Source organism: Saccopteryx bilineata, chromosome 7 (genome assembly GCF_036850765.1).
Source record: "Saccopteryx bilineata isolate mSacBil1 chromosome 7, mSacBil1_pri_phased_curated, whole genome shotgun sequence".
Lineage (NCBI taxonomy): Eukaryota > Metazoa > Chordata > Mammalia > Chiroptera > Emballonuridae > Saccopteryx > Saccopteryx bilineata.
This window is the reverse complement of record NC_089496.1, coordinates 53,398,863-53,425,097: the sequence shown is the minus strand read 5'-3', so window position 1 is coordinate 53,425,097 and position 26,235 is coordinate 53,398,863. Positions and strand designations below refer to the sequence as shown.

The following is a 26,235-nucleotide window of genomic DNA, read 5'->3' as shown; positions in this document are numbered from 1 at the left end:
TGCAGCTGGGGTCAGTGCCCCGCCCTGTGCAGAGAGAGGTCCGCTCTGGTCAGGGAAGGACCGGGGCTGATGCAGCTGGGGTCCTGTGCCCCGCCCTGTGCAGAGAGAGGTCCGCTCTGGTCAGGGAAGGACCGGGGCTGGTGCAGCTGGGGTCGTGTGCCCCGCCCTGTGCAGAGAGGGGTCCCCTCCGGTCAGGGAAGGACCGGGGCTGATGCAGCTGGGGTCAGTGCCCCGCCCTGTGCAGAGAGGGGTCCCCTCCAGTCAGGGAAGGACCGGGGCTGATGCAGCTGGGGTCAGTGCCCCGCCCTGTGCAGAGAGGGGTCCGCTCCGGTCAAGAAAGGACCGGGGCTGATGCAGCTGGGGTCGTGTGCCCCGCCCTGTGCAGAGAGGGGTCCCCTCCGGTCAGGGAAGGACCGGGGCTGGTGCAGCTGGGGTCAGTGCCCCGCCCTGTGCAGAGAGGGGTCCCCTCCGGTCAGGGAAGGACCGGGGCTGATGCAGCTGGGGTCAGTGCCCCGCCCTGTGCAGAGAGGGGTCCCCTCCAGTCAGGGAAGGACCGGGGCTGATGCAGCTGGGGTCGTGTGCCCCGCCCTGTGCAGAGAGAGGTCCGCTCCGGTCAGGGAAGGACCGGGGCTGATGCAGCTGGGGTCGTGTGCCCCGCCCTGTGCAGAGAGGGGTCCGCTCCGGTCAGGGAAGGACCGGGGCTGATGCAGCTGGGGTCATATGCCCCGCCCTGTGCAGAGAGGGGTCCCCTCCAGTCAGGGAAGGACCGGGGCTGATGCAGCTGGGGTCATGTGTCCCGCCCTGTGCAGAGAGGGGTCCGCTCCGGTCAGGGAAGGACCGGGGCTGATGCAGCTGGGGTCAGTGCCCCGCCCTGTGCAGAGAGGGGTCCGCTCCGGTCAGGGAAGGACCGGGGCTGATGCAGCTGGGGTCGTGTGCCCCGCCCTGTGCAGAGAGGGGTCCGCTCCAGTCAGCAGCTCAGGGCGCCGCGACGGGGCCAGCCTCGGGCGGGCGCACACTCCCCGCCTGTGGCCGGGCCGAGCGGGAAGATGACAGCACGTATTTGAATCACATTGTTCCGGGTGCTTTCAGGGTGACATTTCTGAGAAGAAGGGGGTGGGTGCCATTTTCAGAATAAAAGGGGGAAGGACAGATGCCTGATTATCACGGCCGTGATTGTGGTTTTAGGAATTTTAGACTACTTATTTACAATTACAAATAAATTGTAAATAACTTGTTTACAATTTCATTGGATGCCGCGAAAGCTTACTTCCCACTAGGAGTGGAAGTTGTGAGAGTGAGACATGATTATTAATGAAACCTGGCATATTTGAGGACATCTTTTCTACCGCACAGCTTTGATGCGAGCAGAACATGGTTAGACCACGGGGTTCTGCAGAATTTTGGACAAAAAGCTGGAAAACAAATCCCCGTCTTCCAACACATCTAATGATGCCAGGACTGAAGTAGCTGGCAGGCTGCGTGGAGCCCTCTGGAAGTCCCCGCGCGTCCCGCAGGGAGCTGCCTGCAGCTCTCGCCGCCGAGCCCGGCACGGCTCTGCCGTGCAGCTGCCGGTTGATGTCCCGAGCACGAAGGAGTTCTCTGTATGCACGGTGACGTGATCTTTGCCAAGGTTTGAAAGTATGAAGGAAAGGCAGAAAAGCAAGAGGCATGGGAAAACAACAGTGTAGAGAAGAAAGAAGAAAGCAGAGACGAGCTGTGTGATGGAGGTGACGGTGACAAACAGCTGGAAGAGGGAGCAGGGGGGAGTGGCCCGGAGGACCCGGGAGGACGACTCAGGACAGAAGAGCGCTCTGATGAAGGGCTTGAGAGTCCCTTTTGGGGGACCTCCCTTGGGATTGTGCCCTTGGCTGGGGACACAGGTCTGCTGCCTGACTGTGGAACGCTGTGAGATATGTCCCGTGGCCACCACCCAGTCTACATCTCAGCAGCCTCTGAGGGAATCCGTGAGTCGTGTCGGAGGAATTCATACACAGTCGTGGTGAGGTTCTTGAGCATCATTTGTTGCAAAGTTTTTCAGTTCCCCTGTGTATTCAAGGTAGGAAGATTATTATCCCTGGTCATTCCTGTGGCTTCAACTATATGAAAAACTCAGTGACGCGGGTCATTTTGGGGCGTGGTAGCTGTGACTGGGAACAGGGAGTCATTGCCAAGTGGCTGTCACATGCAGGACACGACTGTAGGCACCACAAGGTGAACGAGATGCGGATTCTGTCTCCCAGGCCCTTTGACGGGTAGAAGAGGTTCAGGAATGATCAAGCCTGGATGATGGACTCATCTTCAGGTGAAACCGATAAGAAAGATACCGAGCTGTCAGATATAAGTGTCTGGTAGGTACGCCCAGCGATGAAAACGTGCTTGGTTCTGTGCACTGTTTTGGAGAATAAACCCGGTCATTTAAATTTGGAACAGAGTGGTACCCACAACTAATCCCTGAGCCCTTTCATTGTTGGCCACTGTGTTGATTTTTACTGGGACAACAAACAGCCCACACGGAGCCTTGTTTCTCTCTCACGGCTCGGTGGGTTGCCCTGGGTCAGTCTGCCCCCCCCCCAGGGTTGCTTCCCTCAGCTTCATGCATCTCTCATCCCCTCCTTCCCCCCCCCCCCCCGCAAAGGAGCTGTGGCCACCTGGGGTGCCTCTTCTCAGGGGTGCCAGCGTGAGGCAAGAGGGTGAGGGGAACCACTCAGAACCTCTTACAGGCTCGGTTCAGAAATTCCTCTCTTCTGGTCACATTCCACGGGTGGAAGGAAGTCACGTGGCGAAACCCATGGTTCACGAGTCTGGGAAACAGAGCTGTCACCCCCGGGGAAGGCATGGCAGCGGTGGGGAGGGCAGGAAGAAGTGTGACCAGGTGACTCCGAGGACAGAGGGCTGGCTGGCTTCAGAGGTAACCCAAAAAGCTGCATCCCAGAACAAGGCTAGCCTTTGCCGCCCAAGGCTGAGAAATTTGGATCTAGACTGGAACCAGAGCCACTGGACTCTGGAATGGATTGATCCACTTCAGATGTCCTTAGGTAAGAAATAGCCCCGGGCTCCTTGGATCATCTCTTTTAGAATGGCTTTTCTTAAAGGTCATTTTGAAACTTACAGACAGACATGTAAGAACATTCAAGGATTAAGAGATTGAATCTCACGGAACAGACGTCTAATTCCAGACCTTTGGCGTTTATTGAATAAACACTCTCACAGCCGTACTGGAAGTCCGCCCTGAATAACGCATTTTGCATAAGAGCTGTGTCTTTTAAAAATTCTGTTGACTTAAGATTTAATAGAAGCTCGTTTTCAGGGATTCCTTCTTATGAGAAAGTAACTCTTTCCTTTTTAAACACTACTCAGTGGCTCCGTTTGCAGGCTAGGCTTCCAGTATTAATTTAGAGTTCATTAGGTATCTGGCTAGAAGGACAGAGGTGGTCAAACATGGAAGGCCAACCCGTCCATGAAAATAAAGTTTTTTAATAATAGAGTTCAATGGGAAATAGGAGTTTAAAAAAACACTTGAGGCCCTGGCCGGTTGGCTCAGTGGTAGAGTGTCGGCCTGGCGTGCAGGAGTCCTGGGTTCGATTCCTGGCCAGGGCACACAGGAGAAGCGCCCATCTGCTTTTCCACCCCTCCCGCTCTCCTTCCTCTCTGTCTCTCTCTTCCCCTCCCACAGCCGAGGCTCCATTGGAGTAAAGTTTGCCCGGGCGCTGGGGATGGCTCTGTGGCCTCTGCCCCAGGCGCTAGAATGGCTCTGGATGCAGCAGAGCGACGCCCCAGATGGGCAGAGCATCGCCCTCTGGTGGGCAGAGCATCGCCCCCTGGTGGGCATGCCGGGTGGATCCCAGTCGGGCGGATCCCAGTCGGGCGCATGCGGGAGTCTGTCTGACTGCCTCTCCGTTTCCAACTTCAGGAAAACAAACAAACAAACAAACAAACAAAAAAACCACTTGATTTTTAAATATTTTATTTTATTTTATTTATTCATTTTAGAGAGGAGACAGAGAGGGACAGAGAGAGACAGAGAGAGACAGAGAGAGAGGAGAGAGGAGCTGGAAGCATCAACTCCCATATGTGCCTTGACCAGGCAAGCCCAGGGTTTCGAACCAGCGACCTCAGCATTATCCACTGCGCTACCACAGGTCAGGCCCAAAACCACTTGATTTTTAAAAACGAAGTTGTATAGGCATGATCTGTCCGGTTGGGTGGGACAGGCTCTTGGTCCTGCTCTGCACACAGGGATGCCGGCAGCAGTTGTTGGCTGATGACTGTCCCTTCTGCCCCGATCCCCTCGAGCCTCCAGTGCCCGTGACTCACGCCTTTGGAATCCTGAAAGGTTACACTGAAAGGTCCACTCTTTAATTTTTTTTTTTTAAAGACGCACTCCATTACTCAGCCTTAATTTAACTGGAGAAATGAAGACGGGCAATGCACACAGCTGAAACTACAGAGAGAGTTTGTGTCGGTGGGACGCGGTTATTCAGATGAGACGTCCAATCGCTTACTTACAGAGGCTTTCTTTAGAGCACGAGGCGCCCCAGGAATAGTTTAGCGAGTGACCCCACACCCGAGTCTGAGATCTGGTCCGAGTGAAAGTGCCCACCACAGCGTCCCGGTTCCTGTGGAACTACGCCTGCCTCCCACGTTGGAAACTCCAGCCGCAAGACCTTGGCCGAGTAAGAGAAAGAAAGAATTGGGAGTGCCTCGTCTCCATTTGGCTGCAGTTGCTCCATCATTTTTATAGAGTGGACCATTTTCCTCGTTCCGTCTTGCACCGCCAGAGGGGAGCACGCCTGGCAACATTGTTGCACAATCCCTTCCTCTCCCGCTCCGGCTCCGGAGGAAGATGTATGCAGACTACAGGAGAAAATTAGAGGAGGTGAGGGAAAGGGAGTTTAATCAGCGCAGGGGTCTTCATTCATCAATAAAACACGTTCCCTGACTCTGAATGGTCTTGACTCTCTGCCACCCGCAGACGTCCTGCCGAAACTGTTTGGCAGTAACCCTCTTAGAGCCCTGCCTGGGTCTCTGTGCTCATTATCCTGTTTCCTGCTGAGCTTAAAACGAAAAGTTCTGTCAGAACAGCAAACAGAGGGCTCACGCTCTCCTCTCTCTCTCTGTCTCTGTCACTTTATTTATTTTATTTTATTAAAAATCAAAACCTAAAGTTGGCTTAATTTCTGATAGTCGCTATAGATCATATAACTATTATTCTGAATTCTGAGCAGCGAGATGCAGAGACTCTCTAGAGAAGAGATATGCTGTGCTTTATGCCCCAGAATTTAATGGAGAGGCAGGAAGTGTGATGTGACCTTCTGAGTCTGAACTTTTAAAACGTTCTGAACTCCCCTCCCTGCCCCCCCCACTGCTGCTGTGTTCTCTCCCCCCACCCCCACCGCCACCCCCAGGCGGGGCTGCCTTTGAAAGCAGCCAAGAGTTAATGCTGAACTGGGTAGTGGCCTCCTGGTGAGCTTTCCTCCCAAATTACCTTTGGATCAAAAACCTCACCTGAGGTTTTCGCCCTTTAGGATGTTACCTGCTCTTGGGTGTTCTGCAGCCCGCCGTTAACAGAGAGGTCAAGTAGATCACGCTGTATGTGTAGCAAAGAGCAGATGGCACGCCCACGCAGCCGGTGGGTGATGGCACCTCCGTGGAGTGTCCGCACTTCCCCGGGAAGCAGGCTTCTGTCTGTGCGGCCAGGGCTCAGTCTGTGCTTTAAACGTGAATTACAGCTCCCTCCCTCTCTCTCTCTCACTCTCTCTCTCTCCCTGTCTCTCTTTAATGTTGAAGTAATTTCAGACTTCAGAAACATCGTCAGAGTGGTACAGAGAACGCCCAGGGGTTCTCGCCTTGTTCGTTTCATTCTCTTCTTCCTCTTTGTCTTTCTCTCCCTCTCCTTCCTTTTCTGCCTCTCTCTAAACATATATGTAACATGTGTATCTCTGTTCCCACTTTGCACATGTATGTACGTGTGTATGTACCTGCGAGTGTTGTTATCGAACCACGTGAGCGTAGCTCGTCTGCATCACGCCCTTGAACAGAATCATGCCTTCAAGACGCGGATATTAGAACTCTCTGCTCTTACACATAGTTAGCTGAAAGGAATGAAAGAGAGGTCTGAAAATAGGAGACGGCAACAATGTATCCAATGCCATGCTACTCAGCCATAAGGAATGATGCCATAGTGCCAGTTACGACGACACGGATGGACCCGGAGAACATGATACTGAGTGAAATGAGTAAATCAGAAAAAGCTAAGAGCTGAATGATGGGTGGGGTATACACTGGGCCTCATGGACACAGGTAAAAGTGCAGTGGTCACCTGGGGTAGAGGGTAAGGGGAGGGGAGAAAAGAGAGACAAATAGATGGTGACACAAAATGATTTGACTTTGAGTGATGGGCACACAACGCAGTCAATAGCTTCAGCTGTAAAGACGTTCACTGAAACCCTGTGTACTCTTGTTGATCAATGTCATCCGTAAATTTAATTTCAAGATGAAAAAAATGATAAAAAGAATTAGGAAAAAAACAACACGGTCAGGCAAAGTACCATTTTTATCACTTGTGCTTTCGTATATTTTTAAAGGTATACACACGGTAGATGGTTAAGTTAAAAAATGCTTATGTTCTATGTGTAATGACATATATGTGTGAGATATACATGTAATATCATGGTACTGTGATTAGGTTAGGAAGTTCCTACATAGTGTGAATTTTGTAACAGTGACAATAAACTATGGGCAGCTGAGACTGGGGAAAGTGGACCGCGGTCACAAATGAAGCCAGATGGCCCACAGCCCATCCTCGCTGACCCCGCGTACACGGGTGACACAGTCCTTCATTTACTGCTTTATCTGCTTCTCAACGAACAGGTTTCTCGAGGTAGAATTTATAAACCATTCCGTGTACAAACTGTGGGTGATCTGGTGATTTTCATTAAACTTATGGAGTTGTACAGTCATTACCTTTTTAGAATATTTCCCTCACCTCCGAAAGGTCCCCCGCGCGTGCTTGAAGTTAATTCTCAGTCTCACCTTGGCCTTAGGCAACTAATGATCTGCTTAATAGCGCTGCCTGTTCCGGACGTTTTCTGTAACGAGAACCACAGCGTGCGCGGCCCTTGGTTTCAGGCTTGCTTACGGCCGTGATGGGCTCTGAGGTTTAGCTATGCTGCACGATCTATTCGCAGGTCACCCCTTTCTGTGGCTGAGCCGTCGTAGCCCCCTGTCGGGCCAGACCACGTTTTGTTTCTCTGCTCAGCAGTGGTTGACCAGTGAGGCTCTGTCCGCATCTTCATCACGGTGGCTGAGGCGGCCGTGGACCTTGGGGTGCAGGTCTCTCTGCAGACAGGGTTCCATCTCTCCCGGGCACACGGCCAGGAGCGGAATCGCGAGGTTGCATGATGCACGCAAACGCTGCCAAGCTCACACCGGGGTGGGGGATGTGTGCTGGGGTCGCCTCTCTGCTGCCGGGTTGGGGGACCGAGGGGACACGGCCAGTCTCTCTGCTGCCGGGTTGGGGGACCGAGGGGACAGGCCAGTCTCTCTGCTGCCGGGTTGGGGGACCGAGGGGACAGGCCAGTCTCTCTGGTGCCGGGTTGGGGGACCGTGGGGACAGGCCAGTCTCTCTGCTGCCGGGTTGGGGGACCGAGGGGACAGGCCAGTCTCTCTGCTGCCGGGTTGGGGGACCGAGGGGACAGGCCAGTCTCTCTGCTGCCGGGTTGGGGGACCGAGGGGACAGGCCAGTCTCTCTGCTGCCGGGTTGGGGGACCGAGGGGACAGGCCAGTCTCTCTGTTGCCAGGGCGGGGGGAGTCCAGCCGCCCGCTCTGCCCACGGACACCTTGGCGTTGGGCGGGCTTCCCTTCGGTGCCGCTGGATTGGGACGCGCACTGTGAGACGTCTTCTCTCCCGGTTGGCCATGCTTCTGTGGCCCTTGGCTGGAGCGAGGCTCCTCCTCGGGCTTTCTCCTCCCGCCTCGTGGTGGCTCCTGGTGGCTCCTGGTGGCAGACTCGGGCGCCCGCCTATGGTGCACGGAGGCAGAAAGAAAGCGCCCAGGGAACTCGTCCTTCCTCAGATCACGTGGTCCCCGCCTCCAGTCCGTTGGCTTGCCGCCTCTCAGAGTCCCCCTCTGTTTGCTCCTCGTGGGATGTCCCCGTGGCTTTGTCGCGAGCGAGGGGACTGCGGATGAGTGCGCTGCTCTGTGTGGGTTCTGGGCTGTGGTTTTTACCTTCCCTCGCAGTCGGCCATGGCTGCGCTCTGTCTGGCCAATACTGAAAGGAGAAGTAAGGTGGTGTTTCCAGGCCTGGCCGTTAAAACGCTTCTCTGTGAGCCATGCTCCCTTTTCTCCCGGCTGCTGGCCGCTGGCCGAGGACCCCGCAGGTACTCTGAGGCCACAGGGGATGGCAAATCTACGGAGCAAGAGGCAGGGTAGGGTGGGGTCCATCTCTCCACCGGGCGGAGGGCCGGGGCCGGGCGGCTTGTCCAGGCTGGCGGGGTGACCAGGCCTTGCCGTCCCTCTCCCTCTCTGCTGCCCCTCCCCTCCCCTCCCCCTCCCTGTGAGGCTGAGCCCCAGCCCTGTCTCCTTCTCCTCACGCCCCCCTGTACGTATTTGAAACCTGAGGGCGCTGTAAGGTGGCTGCTGATTATAAACCTTTTGCGCCGTCCTCTGTCGGTTCACGGGTCAGTGCGCACTGCGCTCTCTGAGCCCCCGAAAGCAGGGGACCTCTCCCCTCTCGCCTCCTTGCTCGGAGGGACGCCGAATACATACACCTGCTCTCGGAAGCATCCAGGGCCTGGGCAGTTACACCTCGCAGAGGTGGGGTGAGATGGAGTCATCATCGTTACATTAATTTTTTTCTCTTGGACTTTGAGGGTGTGTCTGCACTCGTCACCTGCAGCCTTGCCAGCTGCTTGGTGGGTCTGTCACCGGCTTCCTGGCCCAGGTCGTCAAACCGTCCTGCCCACGCGTGACTCAGACTGAGCCACACAGGTTTCCATTGCGCTCACGTCCCTGCAGCTGAAACAAAAGTTTTATGTAACAATACTATACTTACACCCTAATTGCCAGCACTGTGCGCAGCGCCCTCTGATAGTTTCTATTCCGGTCCTCACGCGTGGAAGCGGCTCGGTGGCTCCGCCTTGGTCACGACCCGTGATCTGAAGAAAGGACGCATTATTGAGGGGGCGTGGGGGGGCTGGCCGGGGTGAAGCTGCTGAGATTGAGCCCTAAGGGGGTGGAGCAGGGTGACTCTGGACCCAGGATCTTCGGGGTGAGCTCGTCCGAAGGGCTCCAAGCCGGTCGTGCTGCACTAAGGACGAGGGGCCCGTGGTCCGAGGAAGCCCCTCTGCCGTCCGTGGTCCCTGAGCCTCTTCCAGTAACGCCACTCGGGTCCTCATTCCCGGAGATCCGTGAGCCCGAGTCCAGAGCTACGAGATGAGAACCTCGCTAGGACCTGGGCGTCTGCATGGTGACAGGCTCTGCAGATGGTCAGATCCGAGAACCGCTGCCTTTGCAGGAAGCCCAGTTCTGGGGTCTGTCAGCTGCGGGCAGGATGCCAGGCCTGGAAGGGTCCTGGCTGCCTTGGTTTGCTAGTTAAGCTTCTGAATTATCTTCACACTTTTTTCTTTCTTTCTTTTTTTTTCTTTTTGATTAAGTGAGAAGAGTGGAGGCAGAGACAGACTCTCACTAGCACCCCAACCGGGATCCACTAGCACCCCAACCGGGATCCACTAGCACCCCAACTGGGATCCACACGGAGAGTCCCCTACAGGGGCCACTGCTCTGTTGCTCGGCAACCAAGTTTTTTCTTAGCGCCTGAGGCCACAGAGCCATCCTCAGTGCCCCGGGCCAATTCACTCTAATTGAGCCCTGGCTGCAGGAGGAGAAGAGAGAGAGAGAGAGAGGAAAGAGAGAGAAGCGAGATGGGGAGGGGTGGAGAAGCAGATAGTTGCTTCTCCTGTGTGCCCTGACTGGGAATCAAACTTAGGACTTCCATACGCTGGGCCAACGCTCTACCACTGAGCCAACTGGCCATGGTCCCCCAAAATTGGTAACATTTGAACCTAATTTATTTTGCCAAACATGGCCAAATATCCTTAAATATTTTTCTGCTATGTGATTTTTAGTGGTTTTTACTACCCATATATCATATGGTTTAAACATTGCTAACTTAATCAGTTTCCTATTATTGGTGTTTAAGTTGGTTTGGCTATTCGCCTATTATAAATAATATATGATGTACATCTTTGCATATATTTTTTATTATTTCCTTAAGATTACTTTCTAAATAGTATGTTTCCAGCTCTAAGGATAGAATATTTTAAAGACTTTAGCTACATTTTGGCAAGTTGCCTTTCAGATAGTACATAAAGATTTTTTTTTTTCCTGAAGTTGGAAACAGGGAGGCAGTCAGACAGACTTCCACATGCGCCTGACCAGGATCCACCCGGCATGCCCACCAGAGGGCGATGCTCTGCCCATCTGGGGCGTTGCTCTGTTGCAACCAGAGTCATTCTAGCGCCTGAGGCAGAGGCCACAGAGCCATCCCCAGCGCCCGGGCCAACTTTGCTCCAATGGAGCCTTGGCTGCAGGAAGGGAAGAGAGAGACAGAGAGGAAGGAGAGGGGGAGGGGTGGAGAAGCAGATGGGTGCTTCTCCTGGGTTCCCTGGCCGGGAATCAACCTTGGACTCCTGCACGCCAGGCCGACGCTCTACCACTGAGCCAACTGGCCAGGGCCTATAAAGACTCTTTTATTTGTATAACAATATATGAGAGAGCCCGTAAAACTTGGATGTGTCTACTCCACCGGAAATACAATTAACTATCGGGAGAATGGAAAATTGGCAGCTCACTACACCTCCAAGTTAAATTCACATATAGTAGGTGTCCACTTACAATTTTATTTTTAATGTAGCTTTAGAGGCTCGCTTTTCAAGCAACTATGAAGAAATTTAGTGTCTACAAAAATATAGGTCGTTCTTCTATGAATAAAATTTCATGCAGAAAAATATCAAAAAGAGTCACCCTGGGCCATGCTGAGGGACCCTAAGTCTAGATAAGGGGAGGAGATCAGAAGCAAGTTTATTTATTTATTTATTTTAAAAGCACTTAAGCCTCTGAGTAAAACATGATCAAGACCCACATTTGGGTTTTCGAAGGCGAAGGGTCCCCTCGTGAAGCCCGGTCCCCAGCAGGGTCGGACATCAGTGGTTTTTCTGTGAGGAAGGCGTGGACGGGGGAGAGTATGAGTGAGTTTTCACGGCCTCGTGTCTGGGGTGGAGGCATCCCCTCTCTCTCTCTGTTGTCCTTTATGGGGGGGCCTGTGACGAATAACCCCTCCGTCCTGGCTCCTGAGGGACCTGGCTGGAGTCTACGTCTGTGAGCAGACACCTGCCGCCAGGACCGTCTGGTCAGCCGGGGTGGGGGTGACCGATCCGGGACAGAGCTCTGAGGGGCTCTGGGAAGACGGGGTCCTAATGGGAATTTGACCTGAAGGCCAGGTACTCCCGCGGGGAGTCCGCGGAAGCTGCAGCAGGCGCGAGAAGCCCATTATTCTGCACTTATTAATAAAGCACCAGATGTACCGAGGGCTTAATAAGTATAAATTCCCTGAGATGCTTTCGGATTTGAATTTCCTCCGTTCAGCACTCCAGTGGGACGCACGCATGACTCTAGGTTTTAATCACCTTGCCAGGTTAGGGGGCCCTCCGGTCAAAAACTTGAATAATTTTTGAATTGGATAGATGGTCATTGTAAGGGGTCAGGTATTAAGGGGTCAGGGTAATAAGCACCCTTCACCTGACAGGAATGCTCCGTTTCCAGCTTAAAGCTCCGTGCAGACTTGGGGTCAGCTCCAGTCGGTTTTATCATGCATACCGCGTGAGGCAAATTCTAGAAGTCTAGAGGCCACACAAACAGTAGAGACCCCCGAATACCAAGGGAGGGACATGGCAATTTTAGACCATTTTATCCGCAACCTTTCAAAAGTGTGGCGTCTAATAACAACGAGGGTTTTTCAATCAGGATATCTGTTTATTTTAACTATACTTTATGCTTCCTGTCCAGCACTGCAATGGTAGAAAGCTTGAAACAAAGTACTATTTCAGTTTCTCCTACTTTTTAACTAATAGTGTTTCCCCCTCTTCCCCCCCCCCCCATCACGTCTCTAAAATAATGGCATTGCAAAAGAAGTCTGAGGGCTACCCTGGGTTCCTCATGGCTGCAGCTGGCAGCCATCTCATTAGAAAGCACACAACTTAACATTGAAACATTTTATTGATAGATTGTATCTAGCCGGGTGGGTGGTGCACTCCAGCTACGAAATAGTTGAATGTTTTGCTCCCAAAGGTGTGAGGTTAACACCAGGCTTTGTCGGTGAGTCTATAAGTAGCAAATTATAGGCTGTGACCTTTTTTTTTTTTAATTAGAGAAATGAATAAGAGAAAAAAACTAATGAGAAATCTACAAGACAAAAACAAAAACTAGAATAATATCATTTACCGGTCGATGGCTGGGCTGAACCGTACAAGGTAAAAAAAAAAAAAAAATTATTCTCTCTCTTTCATTCCTTTGGGGAGTTTTATTTTTCTAAACCAAGATATAAAGTCCCCCCAAACTGTCATAAGATTTCAACTTAGATACCAGCTGAGAGTTTAGGATGCCTTGACAGTACTACAATAGTTGTTTGTGGGAGGAATAAAATCCTTCAGCAAAGTCTTTGATCAAAAAAAGCACGGAAGCCAAGCTCTGTCTTGTCCTGTTTCAAAAGCAGGTTTGATATCTGCTGTTTCTAGCGTTCGCATAATCTACTAATGATCTGCTGGGATCTTCTGACTTAGGTTGTCTTTCTTAGAGTGAACAATACAGCGCGTAGGTCAAAGCAAAGCAAACCTCTTGTGTACGTATGTTCCAATTTTTCTGAAGAAACGGAAAATCACTACCTCATCAACTGGAGTTAAGAGCTTTGCTTTCTAATGTACTCTATCATTGTTTGTTTGTTTGTTTGTTTTCTGAAGCTGGAAATGGGGAGAGACAGTCAGACAGACTCCCTCATGCGCCCGACCGGGATCCACCCGGCACGCCCACCAGGGGCGATGCTCTGCCCACCAGGGGGTGATGCTCTGCCCATCCGGGGCATCGCTCTGCCACGACCAGAGCCACTCTAGCGCCTGGGGCAGAGGCCAAGGAGCCATCCCCAGCGCCCGTGCCATCTTTGCTCCAATGGAGCCTCGCTGCGGGAGGGGAAGAGAGAGGCAGAGAGGAAGGAGAGGGGGAGGGGTGGAGAAGCAGATGGGCGCTTCTCCTGTGTGCCCTGGCCGGGAATCGAACCCGGGTCCCCCGCACGCCAGGCCGACGCTCTACCGCTGAGCCAACTGACCAGGGCCCTAATGTACTCTATCGTTTTATGTGTCTGAGTATATGTGTGTATATTTTAAAAAGGAAAATTTAAAAGAGGCTGGGGCATAATGTTTTTACAGAAGATCTTAATAACTAAATAGTAATGCACATGAAAGTCTTTGGGGAGGGGGTGTTAAATCCTCAAGGCGGAACACTAGTGATGTGGAAGAAAGCGAGCTTACTTTTCCAGTTAGAAGGTGACAGAAGACAATTTTATCAATGTCACACCATCAAAATTAAAAAAAAAAAAAAAACAATGTGTCTCACGGCTAATTCAGACAGAAGAATAGTATAAGGATGCTAATTCTGCTTCTGGTATACTACTCAGCCATAAGAAATGATGACATCGGATCACTTACAACAAAATGGTGGGATCTTGATAACATTATATGAAGTGAAATAAGTAAATCAGAAAAAAACAAGAACTGCAGGATTCCATACATTGGTGGGACATAAAAATGAGACTAAGAGACATGGACAAGAGTGTGGTGGTTACGGGGGGCAGGGGGAGGGAAGAAGGGAGAGGGGGAGGGGCACAAAGAAAACTAGATAGAAGGTGACGGAGGACAATCTCTCTTTGGGTGATGAGTATGCAACAGAATTGAATGACAAGATAACCTGGACATGTTTTCTTTGAATATATGTACCCTGATTTATTGATGTCACCGCATTCAAATAAAGATTTATTTACACACACACACACACACACACACACACACACACACACATATAAAAGCAATGAAGAAACCACCAAAATTTAGACACGAGGGGTAGAGCTGTCAGCCCGAAGACATCCAGGTTAGGGTTTGAAATGAGAAGCGTTCAGGGCGGTGGCAGCCTCACCCTTCAGGAGGAAGGCTGTCCTTGGTCACGGTCCCCTTTGTCCTGTGGTCCCTGGGCCCCCTGTGGTCATCCAGTTTTGACCGTGCTCTCCGCACCAGAGACCGGGCGAAGAGCCTTTGTATCACTTCTTGCGGCAGCCCCGGGGAGGTGGGTGGTCCGGTCACCCTATTTTACAGATGCGAAAGGGAGGCCTAGGAAGGTCAGATCATCGAAGGTCATCAGGCTCGTGAAGTAAATGGAGCTGAGATGCTAACGGTCGTCTGTCTTTGGATCCGGGGCAGTCCATAGGACTGCGCTGAGTTAGCGTTTAACCCGGCTGCTCCGTGACGGAATCCAAGGTCGTGAGGAGGCAGGTCGCGGGGAAGAGGCGGGCAGAGCGGGTGTCGGCTGGCTTTGCTCTTCACGGGCAGTTCCGCCATGGGCTCCGTGTCTCCCCACCCACGCCGGCCACCCGCGCTCTCAGCACAGCCGTGCTTCACGGGATACAGGTGGGAACTCCCGGATTAGACAGTCTCCGGGGTGTATCACTTGCAGAAGCTGTTATGATTTTAGACTGGTTACTGTTCTGACGTCGTCTCTGGGAATCGAGGGTTTAAAGTAGCGAGAACAAGGCGAGAAGACTCGGACTCGCCGTTACATCAGGTGGTTACAAAGTTCATGACTTCCCACTCAGGGTTTCTGTTTACAGCTCCCTCGATTGGGAACGACGGCTTGCTCGCTTGGAAGCCTAAACTAGCACCCCCACAAGGGGAGGCAGGATGTACGATTTCCGAGGAATAGCCCGGTTTACTCGTTTTTCTGAAATAGCACCATCCAAATTGCATCTCCTTGATTTCCCCCATAAATTCTTCATTTTGAAGTTAATGTATTTTTTCCTTCTCAAAAGTAATGTTTTAGAAAACTCAAGAAATAAAGTGGTTTTATTTTTCTTTTTAAATTGTTTAATTGAAGTACAAAGAGCTATGTTTTTTTGTTTTTTTTTTAATAGGGCTGCAGAATTTCCCAATTCTGGAAAGTTTTTTTCTTTATGATTAAGTGCTAGTCATACTCATTTATTCATATCCATAAACGAACAGTAAAGAAAAAAAAATTTAAATTCTGCCGCGATCGGCTCTATTTCATTATGACTAATAATAGAGCACCGTTCAACGTTATTCCTAATGCTCAAATCACCGCGCTTCATGCAAAATGGAAGATTTCCCACTGTGCCGTCCTGAACGTGTTTTCACTGAGAGATGCATTGCTTACCAGCCGTCTCATTTAAATATGCCTCTCCGAAACTTCTCCTCTTTTAGACTTTAAGGGTATATAAATATTTTTTTAGCCACTCTTCTGGGCAAACAAAGATGGAGCAGACGATTTCTGCACCGGAGGGGACCACAGCTGAGTGAAGGAGCCATGTGGTCAAGTGTAGGCAGAGACCTGTAACGGCTTTAAGCACTGTCACTGAAGTTTACCTGCCTTGCGAAGGGGGCCCGGGCGCAGAGATGAGTCATTTAACCTTGCGGAGGTCAGGAAGGGCAAAAGAAAACTCCCTGGTTTCCTTGAGAAGATCCAACATGGTCTTCCTGCTATCGACCGATGATTCTAATATATTAACGGTTTGAAATTCAACATGCCTCCTTCTGTTTTTGTTGTTGTTTCTCCCCCCCCCTCCGCCTCCCCCCATCAATCTTTTGTTCACAGTGCATTACCTTTTGGCGCTAATGATTAGGATTAGAAAAGTTGGTAGATGAGCGATTCTGAAAAGGACAGAGGAATCCAGGAGTCAGGAAGTGAGTCCATGGGGATTTCTAGGGTCCCCGCCTTGTAGCATCAGGGTACAATTTCCTAATTTTCATAAGGGAACTACAGGTTCAGAGAGTGTTGGAAATTGGGGATGACTTAGGAGTCTTCTGGTGGCGGGGAGGGGGAGGGTGGATGGTAATCTTGTTAACTAAGGAGAGGGATACAGAGTGTATTTGGGGGCTGGGGTGGAAAATGATCTCTGTTGTTGGCATGTTAAAGAGCAGCAGCTTTGGGAATTTTTTTTTTTTTTTTGTATTTTTCTGAAGCTGGAAACAGGGAGGCAGTCAGACAGACTGCTGCATGCGCCCGACCGGGATCCACCCGGCATGTCCACCAGGGGGTGATGTTCTGCCCATCTGGGGCTTCGCTCTGTTGCAACCAGAGCCATTCTAGCGCCTGAGGCGGAGGTCATGGAGCCATCCTCAGCGCCCGGGCAAACTTTGCTCCAATGGAGCCTTGGCTGCGGGAGGGGAAGAGAGAGACAGAGAGGAAGGAGAGGGGGAGGGGTGGAGAAGCAGATGGGCGCTTCTCCTGTGTGCCCTGGCCGGGAATCGAACCTGGGACTCCTGCATGCCAGGCCGACGCTCTACCACTGAGCCAAACGGCCAGGGCCTGGGAATTTCACTAATTATTTTTTTTATTCTTTCCCAGTTAAAATGATTAATCATCTTTTGTGCCGAGGTGTTAAGAAAGAGCGCGGAGTTAAGAAACTAACCTCTTCTCAAAATGCCTCTAGAGTTTTGGAGAGAAATACAAAGCCGCCGTTATCATGCACAGGCAGACATGCTACAGTGAAGGACACCCGCAGGTGGTGAGGGGGGAGGGGGAGTTCTGATCCCCTGTTGGGGGCTGGGAATGGGGAGGAGAGCTGAGGAGCCACCGGGGAGAATTCCTGTGAGAACCCTCGTGGGAGTTAGGGCGTTTGAAGCATGAGTTGCGAAGGTGGTAGGAAGGTGGAGAGAGTGGGAAACATTTCAAACAGAAACACCTGCTTCTCAGATGCCTTAGAAGGCGGGTAAGTAACCTGCATATCATATGGGCACTGAGCGTGGCTGAGTTGAACCTGGAGGACCCGTGTACGTGTGGATGGGTGGGACCCGCAGGTCACGTGTCTCTTGGTTTTCGTCTTGAAGACAGTCATGTTGGTAGCCTTGGGAAACTAGTGGAGGATTTTAAGTAGGGGGAGGGCTCGATCACACGAGATGCCGGTTAGAACTGTGCGCTAGAATCTCAGAGAAGCAAGGAGGGTGTACAGATGTAACTAGCAGTTATGACAGGGGCTAAAAAGTGCCTCCTGCTTAGCCGTGGAGACAGACAGGTAAGCAAAGTGACATGGCGGTGTGCTGAGTGTTTTAGTATGAGGGGCTGTGCGTTGACTTTAGCATAGGAGGGAGTGAGTTGGAACTATGCGTGGAGGAGTCATGGTGTCTGTGGGGTATTTGCAACTGAGATCGATGGGTTTTCTAGGAAAAGCATTTAAAGGCAGATGAATAAATTAATGGTAGAAGTCGGGGGTGGGGACCTTCAAAGGATAAGGGTTGAAGGTGAATCATCTACCACGGTGAGTTGAACGTTGTGGATGGCCACGTCTCAGGTTGTGAAATCAATAGAGTGGCTATGAAATTAATACAGCTGCTTCTAGACAGAGTTGAAAAATCAGATTAGGAGAGACTAGGAAATACCAGGGTATATGTAGCAAAGGTAAGCATCGTTTTTGTGAAAGCAGTAAGGAATTTTAAAAAAGCCGAACATCTAGCTTTGTGACGGAGCTTGGCCATGAAGTAAAAATATAACTAAGGTTTTAAGCTGGTTGACTGGGAAAGTGTTAAATACTGTAGGATGAGAGAAAATAAGGAAGAAAGCTTCTTTTTTCTTTTTTGGTAAGAAATGATGGGAAATTGCATTTAATCGTGTTGAGTTTTATGTCGGATAGTCCAGCGAAGTGATCAGCAGGGAATTCACCAGGAGAGAGGGGACTGCGTAGGCACCGTCACCTAAGGGAGGTGGAGAAGCGGGGGGCGGGGCCGGGGGGGTGTTTGAGATCTCCAAGGATAACCGGTCCCTTTTGGGCTCAGAAAACCTGGAGAGTCAAAAATAAGGTCAGACAAAAAGCCCCAGCAGACAAAATTTCTCTAGTATCGGCCACATCTTTGTAGAAACTCTACAGATAATTCAAGGACTAAGTAGAGAAAGAGATGGTCACTTCTGCTCCAGGGACTGGCCGTGGGCTGGTGTCCACTGTCTTCCTCGTGCCTGTCCTGGTGCTATGGTTCTGTCTGCTCCCGATGCCAACCCCCCTCACTCCCCTCCCCCCCTAACCCCCCCCCCCCGGCGAAGGGACAGCCTCAGTTGTCACCTCCCCACCACCACAGAGATGGGTGTCTCCCCTCACGATGTCCTGGGCAGCCCCTGTAGAGCCCACGGGGCGGGGGGGGGGGCAAGCTTACCTCGGTTTTCTGTTTCTCCTGCCCCCCCCCACCTCGGGCTTCTGTCTTGTTGGACGTTGACTTTCTCTATGCCTCCATCCAGCGTCAGGAGTGTTGGCTTCACAGCTCCTCACGGGACACTTCATGCCTAATGGTTCCTGACCGTCCGATGGGTCCGCACACAGAAGGCTTCTCAGTTCTCGCCCATCCGTCCTCAGGGCACCTCAAGACTCATCGGCATCCGAGGGCAAAGGCCACTTACGAGGCTTAGCCCTGGGACCAGGGCCCTTGCAGCATGCTCTCTCCCGAAAAGAGGACGACATGGGAAATATGCCCACGTCCCCCATGGCTGTCCTATCACGTGTCCCTCCCACGCCCTTCCCTTCTCCCCGTGGGTCTTTTCTGGTGGATGTGAGATTGTTTTTCCCCCAGAGTGGCCAGTGCCTCCTAGGGCGGCTGTGGAATGAGCTATTTGAGCCTCCTGTGGGGAGGGTGGGTTCACTTCTCCCTCATGTCTTCCTCACCCTTCCTAAGGCTTCCCTGACCTCCTTCCTGCAGTTTAGGAGACTCAGAGCCTGGGGCGTTTCCATTTCCAGTCGGTGTTGGGAACACATTTATTCCCGGTTCACCTGTGAAGAATCCCAGTGAGCCTCTGTTTGGAAAACTCATCATTTGCAGTTACTGTACAACAGCAGTTTATTGAAAGCGGCTAACGCTAGAGGTGTCACACTGCACCGCACAGAGCCGTGACGTGCAAGCGACCACGAAGACGGAAAATACAAATGATAGATGTGTCTTTTCTCCCTGTTTTTTCAGCCCTCTTTGAATCCCGGAGGGAGCCAGTCGTCCGATGTGGTGCTTTTGAACCACTGGAAGGTGAGGAACTTCGAAGTCCAGCGAGGCGACATCGTGTCGTTGGTGTAAGTAGATCAGAAACATGCTATATTTGTACACAAATCAATAAGGACCTGGTTTAACTGGTAATTGACTTCTAATACCCTATTGCCAATGATTAAATTAATAGGAACATTTGAGATATAATGTGTTTTGAAAATATCAATTTTGACATATAATGAATGCGATAAGAAAGGTTTTTCTTTTATATTTAAAATGTATCTGTTGATCGTCCCACTTGGATTTGGTAAAATGTGTGGAATGTGATGTTGATTGGAAGTTATTCTATTGATGATATAGAGTACATGTATTTGGTATTATTCGGATTATTTCAGAATTTTGCGTCTTGGAAGCAATCTCTTATTCTCATGTCTCATTAGTTTGTGTAGGTAGAAAATAATTGCCAGAATATGACCGTTATAACCTGAAATTCAGTGTGGCCTGAGGAATTTAACAGAAAAAGAAAGTTTGAAAGACTAGTATCCTGGAGGATTTTGTTTGGGACCAAGAGGTGGCGCTGTTTCCCTGTTGAAGTTGGACGACTGGTCAGGAGCATCCTACATTGTATATTCCGGTCTGAACTTAGAGAAGGAACGTCAAAGTGTGCATAATTGACACAATGATATGATACATAGTCCCAGTCCATGCTTGAATGCTTTAGATTTGAGATTTTTTTTTTCTCTCTTGTTTGTTTGAAAAATAAATTCACCCAGAGAAGGCTGCAACAGAACCTGCCTTATTTCTTCTGGTTTCAGCCACTTGTAAAAATGTTTTACTGTGATTCCCTATTATACCAGTGGGTACACTGGGACAGCAATTACTGGAGCAGTCCTTGTCATTTATTTTAACAAGAGTAAAATCCCAGGGTTTGCCGAAGCCTTCTGCGTCGTATTTCTTTTTTTTTATTTTTTTTATTTTTTATTTATTTTTTTTTTTTTCTGCGTCGTATTTCTGACTCTCGAGTGGAATGACTGCTTCTTGTCGGATGACATTTATAATTGTTTGGTGAAAGCAACACCATCATCTACTTGTTTACACTTACCTTTCGCTAGCGTTGTGCGTGCAAACAGATATTTTACAAGTGCGTCTCTGTCAAAGCCTGTTTGACCGGGGCTCGTCTGAAAATATATTAACTAAATCTGGTTGGTAACTAATGAAATGAATACATTCGAGTGGAGTCGTGGATGGCAGCCGTCCAAGGCTGGGGATTAAATGCTTCTCACGTGCTCGAGGGCTTTCCGTAATGTGAACCCACTCTTTGTGGCACACTTCCAGCTTGTCATTCAGAGTCCTGTGTCTGCAGCCTCCTCAACACCCTTTTCCACGCTGGGTTAGCCTGTCGTGGGCTCATTATTCTTTCGCCTTTGGTTTGACAAGGTTGCCTCCTCACTTAGTCGGAGATGGAGAGGAGACCCACCCAAGTGAAAGAGGTCGCACTCTCAGCAGACAGCTGTGCATTGTTTTTTCCCATTAGAAACATGCTGACTCTCTCTAAGCCAGTGAATGTGAACAGGTAATTGGGAGAAGAAGGCTCCTTGAAATTCAGGGTTGCATGGTCCATAAAAGTACCCTAGCTTATCATTTCCTGCTTAGAAAAAAGAAAAGAGAGAACATTGTTCTTTTATGTAAATGTTAAAGCGATTAATATTTACTGTATTAATTAATTTCAAAAACAGTACATTCAAATGGATGTTGTATAATAAATTATAGCTACGTCGGTTGAGCTGTATTTTTAATGAGTTAATTATGTTCTATATCTCTGTCTTGTAGAAATTTTCTTTCATAATGCTTGTTGCTAGCAGGAACTACTTACATAAAAGAATGCTTAGTGATTGGCATTATATTATTTAACAACAAATAATTAAATAGTAATTGTTGCTTTCTCTGAGAAATAGTCTTATACTAAATTCTTCTTTTGCGTGGTATATATACTACTATCAAAAATATTGTTTAATGTTTCTTTTTAGTTTTATGAGCAAAAAATGCTTTCTAGATATGTCGTTATATTTTTATATATTTTATCTACTGCTTCATTTGAAAAGATTGACGTTGGCTTGATTAATGTTCATAACATACATTTAATTCACATCCAAAGTACTGTTTGCTTTTCTTATAAAATGCATCTGTCTGGTTTTAACTTAGACAATCATTGTCAGTACTACATGAGACTATCCTGTCTGTTTAAGAAATGTGTGACTAAGCTAGCATGCATGACTAAATTTTGACTGTAGAGCTAAATATAAAAATGTATAAAATACAAATCGAGATTATGAACACATTTCACTGATACAGAAGTCATCTTTGGAAACAAGATAAATTGACAATTTATATTTTAAGTTACCCTGGAACAGCGTTTTATATATTCAGAGTATGTGGAGAGTCAGCTTTTCTGCTATCATATGACACATGCATTTCTCGAGAACTTTTCAGTTTGCAAATTCATACTTAAATCAGCAGGGCTCATGGATCTTGGTCACCAGCATGCTAATGAAAAGAAGAACGACTTCATTAAAAATGCTAGCACTTGAAACGACATGAAATTTCTGATCAGTAAACACGGCAGGAAATGCTGGATTTTACTTACAACAAAAGCGTGGCGTGGTGTGGCGTGGCATGGCGGTGGCCGGACGGAAGGCGGTGTGAGGAAGGGGGAGGCGTGTATGTGCACCGGGCAGGAGGGACATCGTCACGAGCAGTTGCAAAGAGAGAAAAGAGAGCAAGCTTTGTGTGTAATGGACTAATACCCGAGTATGTTCTGCTCCTTGCCTTGTGTTACCTTGTATGTCGATGAGTACATGTACACACACAGATAAATACACGCACACATGTATATATAAATATATATTTTTTACAAAGACAGTGTTAACCTTGTCGTAAGCACTTCTACAGGCAGGGTTGAATGTTCAGTGCGGACGCCTTCCTGGCTTACTGGGTTAGAGTACTTGGACTTCAGCTGCTGTTGTTAACGGAACAGAACATTGGTGCTGTGGGGACAAGGACTCCCGTGTGAGCCGACATAGCTTCTTCTGCCTTGTTCTGAAGCCCTCCCTGCGTTTTCCAGCCGTCCCCTCTGTCCTGCTGCTCGGGGGCCGTGCTCGGAGCTGACTGACCAAGGCTGCCTCCTGAGGCGGGCGTGTCCGGGTGGGGGAGGCGGGCAGATCCGAATAGGCTTCTTCGCCGCCTCTCTTTCCTCATCTTTTCCCGGTCACTTTCTTTCTGTGGTAAATTGCTCTCCCTGGGGCTATTGTTTAAGCATATTGTTCAGTAACGCTAAATCCGAGGATGTTTACTGAATAACAGGACTGGTCGTGCAGAACATGATTACTGTGGCAGGTGCCGAGCGTGGCTAAGCAGGTAGGTGACGTCATGCTTTTAGTGGACTTGCGAACTAATAGTGGTGGTTAAGGTGGATTGTCCAAACCCTGGAATTGACTTTTCATGAACCCGTGTTGGGTCCATTCTGCGATGAGCTCAGCATAGGCAGCACTGCTTTACAGGGATGCGTCAGTTACGGAGCCTGCTGGGACAGAGGGTTGCTCGTAATAAAGTTTCAAGTCATCGCAGTTAAAAGTGCATTCACTTTTTATTTTGAAATATTAGCCTTAAGGAGAAGTTATAAAAATAGTATGAGGAGTTCCCATATACCCCCCTCTTAATACTTTGGAGCCTGTATCAAGGAGTAATTGACCAAATGGTGAGATATTTAAAGTATGCAACGTGAGGATCTGAGATTCATATGTGCTGTGAAAGGGTCCCCCCCATTGAGTTAATTCACACAGTCATTGCCTTACACACGAACCTTCCTGGGGAAGGGGGTGTGAGAACATTTAAGCTTTACTCTCTTAGCAAACTTCAGTTGTACCGTACGATCATCAGCTGCGGACCCCCTGTCCTGTTAGAGCCTCAGACTTCACCCGCCTTCCTCCCGCTAATGTGAACCTTACCCACACCTGCAGGGAGGGCAGCTCCTGAAGCCAGGAAACAGGCCTGGACACCAGGCCACTAACCGCTCTGCAGACCTTGGCTGAGTTCACCACGTTCCCCAGCAATGTCCTGTCTCTAGATCAGCTCCCGCTCCGTGGCGGCTCTTCGTCTGTTCTTCGTTTGTTTGAAAGGCCCCGGCCAGGGACTCTGCAGGATGGTCCCCACCTGTTTTAATTTTCGAGGTCAGTCGGTCCCCCTCGTGGAGCCACGTGGCTGCTGGTGGCGGTTTCTGAGGAAGCTGTGGCCATGGCAACCACTGGAGAGGGGCGGGGGGAGGGGCAGGGGGCAGGGCCAGAGGAGAAGGACATCTTCAGGCACGGGTCGTTTTTAGTTCCTTGGGACCAGCTCCTCGGGTCACATCTCAGAGTGGGCATAGTCAGGTTCCCCGCCGTGAGGGAGCAAGGAGGAAGAGCCGTGCAGGTGGGGGTGGAAGGGAAGGAGGGATGGGCAGGTCCCAGGCTGTGCTGTGCGGAGCCCCGTTCTCGCGGTTCTAGAGAAGGGGAGGGGCGGGAATCCTCATTCACGACCCCCTCTGCACGGCAGACCTTGTGCGGGGGGCTTTGTGATGGCATTGCTTTTTATTGGATTCGCGTAGCAATGTCTGGAGAGAGTTATTTTCAACCCGATGAGACTGAGACTTAGCAAGCAGACGACGAGGAAGTAGCCGAGTCCGACTCTAGTCCAGGTCCTCGCGCCTCCCGCCTGCACCGCCCGAGACAGCAGGCGCGTGCGGCCGCCGGGCCCTCGGAACGGGGCTGCTGACCCGCGTTTGTGTTTTCTTGTCTTTTCATATTTTTATCGAATCTATTGGGACGACATCGGTTAATGAAATTAAATGGGTTTCAAGCCACTTGTTAAAATGATAATATTTTGCATATACTCAGTCAAGTAAGATACAGTATTGAAGCTAATTTCACCTGTCTCTATTTTTTCTATTTGATGTGGCTAATGGAACATTCGACATCACATGTGACAGACGTTACATTTCTGCCGGGCAGCTCTGTGTCCAAACCTTCTCCCTGGTGTCCTCTGCTGCTCTCCCAGTGTGTCTCATGTGATCCAAGGTGACACCCTCCAGGCTGAGGGGCGACAGCACTGAGGTCATTGCTGTGACGTGTTGGTGAGAGAGTGCTGGGTGATCCTGTCCAAAGATGAAGAGAAAAGGACATGAGTATACAAAGGGAGAAGAAAGCTTCCCACAGGGTTTTTGTTTGTTTGTTTGTTTGTTTTTGTGACAGAGACAGAGAGAGGGACAGGTAGGGACAGACAGGAAGGGAGAGAGATGAGAAGCATCAATTCTTCATTGCAGCACCTTAGTTGTTCATTGATTGCTTTCTCATATGTGCCTTGACTCGGAGGCTATAGCAGAGCAAGTGACCCCTTGCTCAAGCCAGCGACCCCATGCTCAAGCCAGTGACCCCGTGCTCAAGCTGATGAGCCCACGCTCAAGCCGGTGGCCTCAGGGTTTTGAACCCTGGGTCCTCTGCGTCCCAGGCCCATGCTCTGTTCACTGCGCCACCACCTGGTCAGGCGCCCACAGCAGTTTTTGGTATGTACTGACCACTTTATTATTTTCTAGTCATTAGGCTAAGGCTTCTATGTTCATTTTTATTCATTTTAAAAAAGAAATAAAACAATAAAGTAGATGCTCTTGTTGTTCCTGTTTTACAGATGAGAGCACTGTGGTGTTAGAGAGATTAAGTGACTTTTTACCGCCACAGAGCGAGTAAATGGTCACGCGGAGGCTCGACATGCCACACGCCAAGCCCGGCGTCTTCCCACTGCCTTGTGGTAACGCCTCCCTGGGCGGCGGCGACGGTTGTGTCCAAGCCCGGCGTCTTCCCACTGCCGTGTGGTAACGCCTCCCTGGGCGCGGCGACAGTTGTGTCCAAGCCCGGCGTCTTCCCATCACAGTGCGGTAACGTCTCCCTGGGCGCGGCGACGGTTGGGTCCAGGACTCATTCAGTCTCAGTCAAGAAGCCGTTCAGGCCCCGGCACCTTGGCGTCTATGACATTATTCTCGTTTCTGTAATGAGATTTCTGAAACTGTGGTTTTCTGAGACATGCTCCTCAGTAACAGCAATCATGCTTTGTCCTAAATGTAGAGGGGGCACACAGGTATGACAGCTGGTTGGTGACACGTGGCACTAATTGCTACTTTCTGACAGATGGCCGCTGTGACAGCCACGTCTCCGGCAATGAAAGTGAGCGAAGAGTTTTGAAGAGTTGAGCCTGGGAAGTAGATGAAATAGGATAGATCCTTTGGGGGGGGGGATTAAAGGTGCCAGTTCCTTTATGTCTTCAGTGTTTATAAATCTTTAAAGGCCCTTTGACCCCTTCTCCCCCCCCCCCCAGGGAAATCAACTGGAGTCTGCTAAAAACAAAATTCATGTTTTGAAACAAATGCCCAGAGCAATAATAACTGAATCATGACCCATAATTATATTAAAAGCCAGTTATCTGCTGAGCTGGGAGAATGTAATTGTGTATACTTATCTATTGTATCTGCATTCATTCCTAATTTTTCTTTTGTTTATAGCCGAATACTTTTCTGGGATTGTAGTTAATATTGTACATGTCAGGAACACAACTTTTCAAAGACCACGACTTTCTGTAAAAAAAAAAAAAGAACAAGTTCTGTAGTTAGGAAGAAGTACCTGGGTTTTTATTTTGAGGTATTTGAAAAAAAAATTGTAAGAATGTTGGCGACGATATCTGGGTGGCAGTTTATTTTGATGAGAGCTTTAGCTTTCGGCACTTTCAAACATAGTAATTTGGACTCAATACTAAGTATATTTCCAAATGATACTTTAAAAAGAAACGAGATAGTATGGGTAGTACTGCTATTATCTGACATAGATGTAACTGATTTTGTAAATGCTCTTCACAGGCATACACAAAGTTGG

At 49.7% G+C, this 26,235-nt stretch overlaps 1 protein-coding gene across 1 annotated transcript in view; it reads left to right on the top strand.

Annotated features, from left to right (window-relative positions):
• IMMP2L (inner mitochondrial membrane peptidase subunit 2) overlaps positions 1 to 26,235 on the top strand; it is a 650,984-nt gene that overhangs the window by 41,855 nt on the left and 582,894 nt on the right. The window contains exon 4 of the mRNA XM_066238932.1: positions 19,268 to 19,371. Within this exon, the coding sequence (XP_066095029.1) occupies positions 19,268 to 19,371 (104 nt within the window). The remainder of the gene's footprint in view (positions 1 to 19,267; positions 19,372 to 26,235) is intronic.